Below are 11,019 nucleotides of genomic sequence, written 5' to 3'. Positions count from 1 at the left end.
ACAGAAGGACTTAAACAAACACTGTGCAAACGAAAAGATTTACAACGAAAAGTTCAAACTGAATGGTGAAAGCTTTAATCCGTCACGTTTTCTGTCTTCGTTGTGTTATCTTTTGGGCTCCTCAAGTTCATCTATGCCACTCGTAAAGTGCATCATACTTTCTGGCACTGTGTTGGGCTCGTCATGCTTTCGAAATTCTAACATCATGTGTGCTCTGGACACGTCTATCATGTTTCTGACACCGTGTTGCTCTCGGACAACTCTATCATGCTTTCTGGCGTCGTGTGTGTTCTTGGACAAGTGCATCATGTTCTTGCATCGTGTGTGCTCTCGGACAAGTCCGTCATGTCTTCTAGAAGCATAGTGCTTTCGTGTGTGCTCTCGGACAAGTCCGTCATGTCTTCTAGAAGCATAGTGTCTTCTGATAGAGCTATATCTTCGTTATTTATATCTTGGAAGGTATGGTTCGTTGCACTATGTTTTCCAGAAGCATTATGGTTTCGTGAAGTCCGTCATATTTTCTGGCATCTTGTGTGCACTCGGTCATGTTTTCTACAATCACAGTGTTTTCGTGAACCGCTATCTCGTCGCGACTGTATTGTAAGGTCTGGTTCATCGCACCTTGTTTTCTAGAAGTATTGTCGTTTCGTAAAAGTCTCGGACATTTCACAAAAACAAAAAAGAATGTCTCGTATAAATGATCTTAGGATACAATCCCTACGTAGTACCTACATTGTGTTCCAATCTTTTTTGACGTCTAGAGTCTAGACTCATTATAATTTCCTGCTTCATTCGCGTCATGAAATTGCTCCTGATCATTGCCCTCTTGCTCGTCATGGCGCCTTCGGTAGTACAGACTATTACGAGCCAGGGTGGTCGAGATGGGACGTTCAACGAGCCTGAATCCCAGGCGGAAGCCATACGACTCATCGAAGCCTATACGTTAAGAAACCTGGACGAGGACGAGTACTACGGAGCAGGCCCGGTGTCGGCAGGCATATACGAGCTGACGCCCAACCTCCGCATCCACACGCGACTCATTCTGCACGACACGCATCGATGCATCGGAGAAGGTGTGGGTGCCATTGTCGGCTACGACCTGACGGAGGCGGCACGCCGGATGATGGACACGCTCTACAACTTGATCCTTGGGGGCTTCGGCTTTGGCGTGGTGACCGAGGGCGCGCAGGACCGGAATCTACATGAGGAGGGTCTCACTGCACAGTTGTACTACTGGATCGAAGTGCGAAGTGAGGGCACCGTTGGAGGAGCCACTCCCAACACATGGGAGGCGTCAGGCCCTTCCGATGACAGCACTAATCGCCACGACGAATTATTAGGTGACTTCGGATGACTTGTCAAGTCCTTGACACTTTTTTTCATCTTCATTGGATTTCTCTTTGGAATTATAAGTGAACGGTAGCCTAGTTTTGACTTGTCGACAAGTTTTTTAGAATTATGAGTGAAGAGTTCCTTAATGTTTTTCCATTTTATTTGGTTTCTCTTTCCATGCCCTTGACGCTAATCATAACGCATGATCGCTAGGTATACAACATACCCACGTCGTCAATGCCTCGTCGGCTCACCTAGCTTCCAACAAGATGCCACTCAATGCCACCAGTGCAGCTTTCAACCGTCTATACACACAATTCCTTCGAAATCGCAAGGCAAACAAATCCCTCATTCTCGGAGGCTTTTTAGGCGAATGCCCACCTTATCACTTTGCCCTCTTCACATCCAATTTTGACATCAACATGTTGATTGCCATGTATAGTAGGTACTATTATCCCACCATGATAACCTCTCCAAGTGGAAGATTTTACTTGATCATGCAAGATGATTGCAATTTGGTGCTATACGACAGTGGGCCATCTCACAGTTTCAAGAACGCTATGTGGGCTTGTGGTGATGCTTGCTATACAAAAGGCACCAATTGCTATGCTCGCATTAACTTGGATGGCACTCTGGCGGTTTATGATGGAAATGGAAACAACCTCTGGTTTACACCCACACAATGTGCCAACGGTCCAGGGTGTTGGTCTGACATAACTCTTGTGGTTCAAGATGATGGGAATCTTGTCATGTATCTTCTTGACACAAACGAGGCCATTTGGTCTTCCAGCACTGTTGTATGTATAGGAGGAGATTGCTAGGTATCACTTGAGATGTGCTAAGCTATAAACATTATGCATAAGTTGTTTCTTAGAATAAAGATGAGCTAAAATATACAAGCAAGTCCTATGTACTTGTAGCTTTCAGTCGTAAAAAACTAAGAAACACACACATGCACACACATACAAACCAAACAAAAGTGGACATTCTCTATGTTGATGTAATATACTCGGGGGGGTCACTCATCATATGTAACCCTATCACGTGAGTTCAACAGAAGGATTTTTTTTATTTCTAAAATTTACAGAAATAAATATACATAAGGGACTATTTAAAATAGTTTTGGAAAAAATTTACAGATTTGTATAGAAAAGGGGTACATTTTATTAATGAAATTTTTTACAAAAAAGGGACTTTAAATATAGGCCTTGAACGCACGTGATATAGAGGGTTTATACATAGTGACCCCCCCGAGGTAATATACATGCATTGACTAAATAAAAGTGGAGGGTCACTCTGTTGATGTATCTTTTGTCATTCAACTAAGGATTTTGTTGTGTATCGTAACAAGTCCAATGTTCTTTGTGTACATGTCTTAAAGCTCATCAATATTCGAAGAAGACACTAGTAAAGGGAATCTTTATGCACGGGTCTTGTGTGATTATGCATGATGCAAAGTGTTCTAAGGAGAATATACACGAGATCGATGACACACATAAATAAATATGGTCAATTCTAGCTTTTACTTGAGTTGAATGCTAGAATACAAATTTCATTTTTGGTATGTATGCAATTGTGATAGCAATACTTTCTTGTACACTTTTTGAATCAATTCACTAAGGTTTTTTCATGCAAAGAGATAAACTTGTTCTAAAAATGTTAAAAGCACTCGCATTGTATCATCATCCTCATGAGTCAATGTTGTCCCAACAATATCAAAATGCTTTAAGAGAAGATTAAGAGCTAAAAGAGCAACAAAATAAAAGCATTGAAGCGTAGGATGCGCTAAAGGAGGATGACATAATGTAGGACATGATAAGCACTAATTTAATTCTCCTTCACCACAAAATGAAAGAGATGAAGATGTTGAAGTGATTTGGGAGGACCAGGCCTCGACCATAACTAGAAACCTAAGGAGGAGAGCTAAGGACATGATGCAAGCACCATGTTATATGTGAAGGAAAATGAAAATATTATCATGCAACCATTCTTATAATCTTAAAATTTCATGTAACTTATGAATCATCACACACTAGTGTTTCATCCCTCTTCGAGTAAGAGTTTTGAATTACTCTAATTTAATGTTTCACATACAATGAATGGATCACTGTCTCGAGTTGCTTCAAACAATACTTCTAAAAGGAAATATAATTCTTGACTAAAGAAAGGATGCAAAAATTTATATTTCAAAAATTCATCCTTTTTTTCTTGTCCCATAGTTTTTCTCGAAACCAGTTATTTCCATTTTCACTAAAAGTTACAATCCATTTTTCGATGCAAATACCAACCTTTTTTACACTATCTTTTTTTTAATTGGGCAAAAAGGTTGGTATTTATGTTGCTATTAGTGTCAAAAAACATGCGGGCGCACTATATAAGCATTTGTATATACAGACGTTGGTAAAGGTCGGTATATACTAATGCTGGTAAAGCATCGATATATACCGACCTTCAATAGAACTATAAAAGAAAATTAGTGGGGCAAAACAAGGTTTTCTGTGGTCCCATTTTGCCCCACTAATGTTTTTTTTTTTGCATTACAAAAGAATGTTTACAAGCAAATAGGCGAGATAAAACTCTCAAATCTTATTTATTACAAAATCTCCCTTGTGAAAAGGGTGATTCAAAATAGCTCAAATGAGCCAACAGACAAAAGCATATACATGCCGAAGTATATACAACCTTGTTTGTTACAAAAATTTCCTTTCGAAATGGGTGATACAAAATTGCTCAAACGAGTTGATAGACAAAAGCATATACATGCCGAAGTATGTACTACTACTAATGTTCATCTGGCTCGTTCGTCGTTGTCATCGCCTTGGCCCTCGTGACCTTCGCCTGATCCCTGGCCCTCGTCGAAGCTGTCTAAGCCATATCCCTTGAGAATTACCTCCTTGTCATCACCGCTCGCCTTCGCTAATGGGACGTTTGAGCTTGCACCCTAAGACTGAAACCATTTTAATTTGAAATTAGATTGGAACTTAAAGAATAAAACAATTTAAAGGTGAGATTACAAGTTGGAGTAGACTTATACTAAGTGAGCAGCCATTGCAGTCCAATCGAATGCCACTCCCTGTGCCTCCATCTTAATAAACCATGGCCTTGCTCCTATGCAAAATGCATGTCTCATCTCTACGTTTGTGGGAAGGTGACCATTCACACATTGCTGTGGAACCAAATTATGAGACTTAGATAAAGTGCATGCAATTTTAATAAAACAAATGGAACAATATAAATTAAATGAGAAGAAGTAGACTTACCACCCATGCCTCCGAATACGCCCGTTCTACCACCATTGCCGAGATGTGAAGCACCTATGGTGTCCAACCGTCTCCTTGCATCCCTCCTCTAAATGTTGAACCTTAGGGGGTTGTCCTTGTACTTCTTCTTTAAAAACTTCGAGTTAGCTTTATCCACCTAGATGGGTTTAGGCTTCTTCACCCACGATGGCATCTCGCAAGATTGACCTACGATTCTTCAAGAGAACACACATGTGCTCTCGTATGTAATTGTCATCGAACTCCCAATTGGAGGGGTTAGGGTATTGTCTTTTCAATTCACCAATGAATGCCTTCTTCTTTTCGTCATCCTGGTGCCGCCAGTCAATTATTATGCTGCTCTTGAAATAGTGGCTCATCAACCACTTCATGGTGGCCAGCACTTCTTTGCCCTTTTTATTTTCTATGAGCTCTTTACCCCTAGTGAGGTCATAGCACAGGTTCTCGAGCGGGGGTGGGGGAGTGGGAGTAGCACTAGCAGAGCTAGAGTGAGGGGTGGTACTGGGAGCACTTATATGGAGTGAGGAGTAGCAGAGGGAGTGGGAGTCGGAGAGGACAAGGGACCTGACTAGTACTTAGTCTCATGACCAAGTGGAGACCTAATGTAGGGATGTGAGTGTATTGACTCGTCTTCATCCCTCGAGTCAACACATCAACCTTGACCCTTCCTACTCTTCCTGGACTTACGATGTGTATGCCCAAGTGATGACCCCTCGGTCAAAGGGGCTACAGGGGATGGTTGTGGAGTAGGTTGAGTCATTGATGGCCCTGATCTACCCCTGAGAGGTGTAGGAGAGGAAATAGCTGAGGTCCTCTGTGATAATAGAGAGAAGTATCTCGCTCTTTTTGCATCGCTCATGGTTGCGACAAACTCATCGGGACTCCTAAGGAAGCCACCCCAAGGGGTAGTCACAGTGCTAAGTGTGAGAGGAGTTGGCCCAGGGGTAGTCACAGGGGTAGGCCCCTGAGGAGTCAGCTGAAGGGAATCAAAGTCCTTTGGAGAGAGTGCAGATCATGACGTCTCCTCCTATGAAGGGTTTCATACTCAGAGGACGTGTGATGTGATGCCATGTCTAATTTGGGGGGATTGGACAAACACAAAAACAAAAACAAACACAAGAGTGGGTAAGAAGCCAAAAGACAATTTACTTAAAAAACAATTTATTACTTCAAACTCAAATTCAATGTAATAAATTTATGAAAAGACAAGTATGAAAGGACTATTTTTTACTTAAGACAAGTGGAATCCAAGAGAGTTTTGATTTACATAAATATCGCAAAAAATAGCATTGTTAAACAAGAGTTCTCATATACAAAAAATATAGTGAAAATAGTATTGTTAGGCAAAATCTATCTCCAAAAGAGACATTCTCCCAAAATTCCAAAATTGAGGAGGAGGTCTACTGCTCTGTATTACTATCAAATGTACTTTCCTCCTCATCGTTAGACAGGTCACTCGTGACCTCATCTTCCACTTCTTCTAATATATAATCATACTCTTCATGGATTACATTCTTGCAGTCCATGAAGACCTCTACACAATCCATTATGTCATTTATAGTGTCATCCTTGCTTGCTAGTCGGTCGTAAGCAGTCCCTCCAAAGCTTACGGAGATACCATAGTAGGTTGTTTTGTGCATACCTCAGTCTTCCCTGTTCCACGTGCGATTGGTTAGGACCCCACCCAAGCACACACACTTTGATGTTATACCTCACCCAGTCTATATCGTGCACAATCTTCTCCACTACATGTGATAGCAGAATTTGGATGTCCCGAATCATTCTAATGTGGGGAACTGGGTTGGGTTTTTGGGAAGATACTCATAGGTGAGGGGGTTCCATTTAGAGTCAATTTGAAAAAAAAGAACCAAATACGGCTAAGGAGCAAAAGAAAAAAGAAGTGGAGGATAAGAAGAAGAAGAGATATGACAAAGAGGAAACGAGAGAGGGGAAAAGAGAGAATGAAAGAGAGGAAAAGAGAGAAGGAAAGGTAGGAACACCGAGTCATAAAAAACGACAACAAGATCATGCAAATGAAAACTCAACTCCATTTTTGGAAAAAAATCCCAAAAAATGTACATTTTGTTAAAATTAGAGGGATGAAATATACACTTTATGTCAAACATTTTAAAAAACTAGTACTTTTATGAAAAAAGAATGCATAAAATATTACTTACATTTTACTCCAAAACCCAAAAATGTCTAGTATTATCAATTGAAAAAAGTGTTCTCTTCTTTAATTTGAAAAACACAACAAATTACAAAGAAGAAGAAACTCCTTCATTCAACTAAGAGAGTCATTAGAGCTTTTGCTTTAAAATACCAATTGTTTGTCATGCAAGTGCCCATATATTTTTAACTCAACTCCATATACTAGGATTTCTATATCCTATAAATCAATCATGTCCACACATCGATGAATTCCTTTTTTTTTTTTAAATCGCATTGTTTAAGTACCTCTAGATGATATATTCCCTGAAGTCCATTAGTTGAAATATTTTTTTATGAATTGACTACCACATAAGTAACAACATTGTCCCCATGGATAAGTACACATTTCTAGAATACTTGGTGTACATAGCATGTTATTCACAAATTGATAATTCATAAAATGATGTGACTTTAAGATCTAATACAATTTGATGAAACACTTTTAATGCATTGTCTAACAAAACAACTTTTCTTTTTTATACACAATTGATCAAATGGTGGAATTTTAATACATTTTGACATTAAGATGGACAGGTCCACGACCATAGAAGAGGTTTATTCAAAGCAAGCATGCCTCTAGATTTAGATAAAAGCCCAATGACTCAAATGGTCAAATTGTAAACGGTCTTGATTAGTACAATTTATCATTTATTGTGTTTTGATCTATTGATTCAATCCAAAGCTCTAGCCTTTGCAAAAATATCGCTTTTAGTTCAAAAAGGCTAGATTTGGAGGCATGAGTATGCTAGCAATTGTCTTTTTGAAAAATTCATGAAGTTTTGGATTCTGGAATCCATTATGTTGACAAGCGTGTTCATAATGATTTTTTTGTCTGAAAAAAAGTAAAGTTTTATCAATAAAACAAAATTTTCATATGAAAAAAGATGAATTTTGATTTATGAATGAATAAAAATATTATTCAAAAAACTTCGTGACGTAAGATCTCCATGATCTTGATCCTGTTCACAAAGATGGCCCATACAAGCACGTTTGCCAAAAAAGTCTACAATCAAGAAGCTTCCAAATATGAATTATAGACTTTGGTCTATATAAATGGAGATGTCGCTGACCCGCAATTATCTCTGGAATGTTGTTGATGGCACCTGCAGGCAACCTGGGAGTTTGAATAAAAGATACAAAGTTGTCAAAGGCTAAGCTAGTATCAATCAGAGGTGTCAGCACAGATTCATCTACATTTGCCCAAAAGCATCAGAAACCTACCAATGTGCAAAGGCCTTGCTAATAGTTGTAGCAAGGATGCCTCTTTATCAAAGAGAGATCAACGTAATGTAATCGCCCAAATGGTGTCCAAGCTCTAAATCTGTGGAGGTCACATAAGTCTAAAGGGCAGTCAAACAGAAGGTGGTGTGAAGATAAAAGATCCAAGATCCAAGGATGTGAAGATAAAAGAACTAGTCAACCAGTCATCATGGATCCAAGAGAGAAGGGTTTGCAAAAAGCCCAACTTAGTAGTTGTTGCCGATACTACAATACCAAAGTTTCCCAATTATGCCAGTAGGAAAACCTAGCATCCCAGAGGTCTTTGTTGCTACCGACGATGGTTTTGTAATCATCCGAACTTGATTCTTTATTAATCTGAAATGTCTCTCTTGTATGAGAACAAACAATCTCATCTAGCTCAACTTCTTTACGTTAGTACATAGTTAGCCTTGGTAGTAGCCAACAAAATTTTTTCCCTAAGTGGGTTTTCCCCCAAATGTTTCAAATTCCCCATGCTTGCCTCCCCCCACCCCTTTGACATCTTTTAAGATTATTTGCTTAAATAAACTTGATGACAAAACTTTTGTATGAAAAACTTTAAAGTTTACCCTTTGAAGTGCCTCATCCTAACTTATACATCAATAAACCTTGCATGCACATGCATTCACTAACATCATTTTAGTATCTCCTTTAACCATAGCCTTAGTAAACTTGCCCTAAACTTGTAATGGGATTGTATTTGAGAGTAAGATGGACACATGTGTAAGTAGTATCGTTCTTGTGGCCTTGTTAGGACATGTTCTTGCATAATATCACCCTTGTTTTGTATGTGAACTCCAAAATGGATAAAGTAATTCTACCTTGTACTTCACCTAGTTTTACTGGGATATCCTCCTTGAAACCATGAAATAATTATTAATCATGATGATGTGCATGTGGGAGGTACTATCATCAAAACTCTAGCATCCATATTTTGTGTAGAGGAAAATTTGGCATTAATAGAGAGAGTCGAAGAAAGCCATATGGGCTAAGTTTAAATCTCATATGGGCTGAGAGACTTTATCGTCCCAGCCCCACCTAGGAATCCTACTTTCTCAATGCTCTTTAGCACTCATGCACAATGCATGGTAAGAAATTTGAAAATACACATGCCCAACCATGAAATTTATGCCTGATCCCCATCATACTTTGAAAGAAAAAGGTTTTTATCTCGTTGAAGCTATGTAAAGTATCATGCCTATCAGACACACATAGATATGCTAGAAGCATTCATGCATAATGCATGTTTAAGAGTTGTCAAAATATGCCTGCCCAACCATGCAAATGATATCCTATCAACTCAAAAATTTGCAAGGATATTATTCGTATTAAGACTTGTATAAAGTATCATGGAAATACACATTTCTGGCTGTGAAAAAGATCCCTGATCCACATAAACCTTTTGCAAGAACAATTCTATTACTTTCATTAAGGCCTATACAAAGTATCATACCCATCGGGAGCGTTGATGATGTAATCATTAAGGATGCTTGTATATTTAAAGAAAATGATGAGATTTAGACATTGGGTCAAGTCGTAGGCTTGAATGTTGCTTGGAAAACTCTTCATGTAATGTCTTGATAATTTTATATTTTATTTTGTTATGTAAAAATTGTATTATTTATCTCTCAATCAACTATCGAATAATATTTGTTATCAAGTAAAATGAGTGTGTTATAAAAGGTAAAAGTTATTCCTTAGAATTTTTGATGACTTCTTCACATTATGTACTATGAGTACTGATGCACTTACGAGTTTTGATTAATCTTTCACACTTAGGCAATATAGAAATAGTGACAGTAATATCAATGTTGTGAACGGTAGTACTGAATCTTTGGCAACAATAAGATACTTTGCAGCAGCAACTGAATGGTCAACCATTGTGTAATTTTACTCCACATATGCATTTTGTGCTGCCATTTCTTGGTAAGAATGGTAGTTTAAAAATGGTTGCCATTTCTTATAAAGAAATGGCAGTCAAGAGATAGTTGCCATTTTGTGCTGCCATTTCTTCTTAGAAAATGGCAGTTAAGAAGTGCTGGCCATTTCTTTGAATGAAGTGGCAGTCAAGAAATGGCTGCCATTTCTTACCAAGAAATGGCAATCAAGAATTTGCTGCCATTTCTTCATAAGAAGTGGCAATCTAGAATTTGCTGCCATTTCTTTGTAAGAAAGGGCAGTCAAGAATTGGCTGCCATTTGGTGCTGCCAATTATTGCTAAGAAATGGCAATACAGAAATAGTGATAGTAATATCAATGTTGTGAATAGTAGTACTAAATCTTTGGCAACAATAAGATACTTTGCAATAGCAACTGAATGGTCAACCTTTGTGTAATTTTACTCCACATATGCATTTTGTGCTGCCATTTCTTGGTAAGAATGGCAATATAAAAATGGTTGCCATTTCTTATAAAGAAATGGCAGTCAAGAGAGTTGCCATTTTGTGCTGCCATTTCTTCTTAGAAAATGGCAGTTAAGAAGTGCTTGCCATTTCTTTGAACGAAGTGGCAGTCAAGAAATGGCTGCCATTTCTTACCAAGAAATGGCAATCAAGAATTTGCTGCCATTTCTTCATAAGAAATGGTAGTCAAGAATTTGTTGCCATTTCCTCATAAGAAATGGCAATTAAGAATTTGCTGCCATTTCTTTGTAAGAAAGGGCAGTCAAGAATTGGCTGCCATTTGGTGTTGCCAATTATTGCTAAGAAATGGCACACAATAAAAGGTTGCCATTTTTTGTTGCCATTTCTTTCAAAGAAATGGCAGTTCAAGAACTAGTTGCCATTTCTAACTGCATTTTTGCAAAAAATATGGCAATTTGAGAAGCTATTGCCATTTCATACATAAGAAATGGCAAAATTGGAAATTGCATGCCATTTCCTATTGCCATTTCTACCTAGTTTTGTAGTAGTGCATCCAACTGTCTTTCCCCCTCCCA

The 11,019-nt window shown here is 38.5% G+C and overlaps 1 protein-coding gene across 1 annotated transcript; it reads left to right on the top strand.

The window, feature by feature from the left end:
* The first annotated feature begins 835 nt into the window (after positions 1 to 835).
* Positions 836 to 1,354, top strand: LOC147884999 (uncharacterized). The gene has a single exon (XM_087397250.1). The coding sequence runs from the start codon at positions 836 to 838 to the stop codon at positions 1,352 to 1,354; it is 519 nt and encodes a 172-aa protein (XP_087253376.1).
* The last annotated feature ends 9,665 nt before the right edge of the window (positions 1,355 to 11,019 follow it).

This window comes from Dipteris shenzhenensis, chromosome 26 (assembly GCF_047967505.1).
Source record: "Dipteris shenzhenensis isolate YYH24624 ecotype China chromosome 26, Dip_SZ_1.0, whole genome shotgun sequence".
Lineage (NCBI taxonomy): Eukaryota > Viridiplantae > Streptophyta > Polypodiopsida > Gleicheniales > Dipteridaceae > Dipteris > Dipteris shenzhenensis.
This window is presented reverse-complemented; position numbering and strand designations above follow the sequence as displayed.

Excerpts from the sequence above, each read along its gene's own strand:
- LOC147884999 (XM_087397250.1), top strand. The coding sequence starts at position 836 with ATGGCGCCTTCGGTAGTACAGACTATTACGAGCCAGGGTGGTCGAGAT.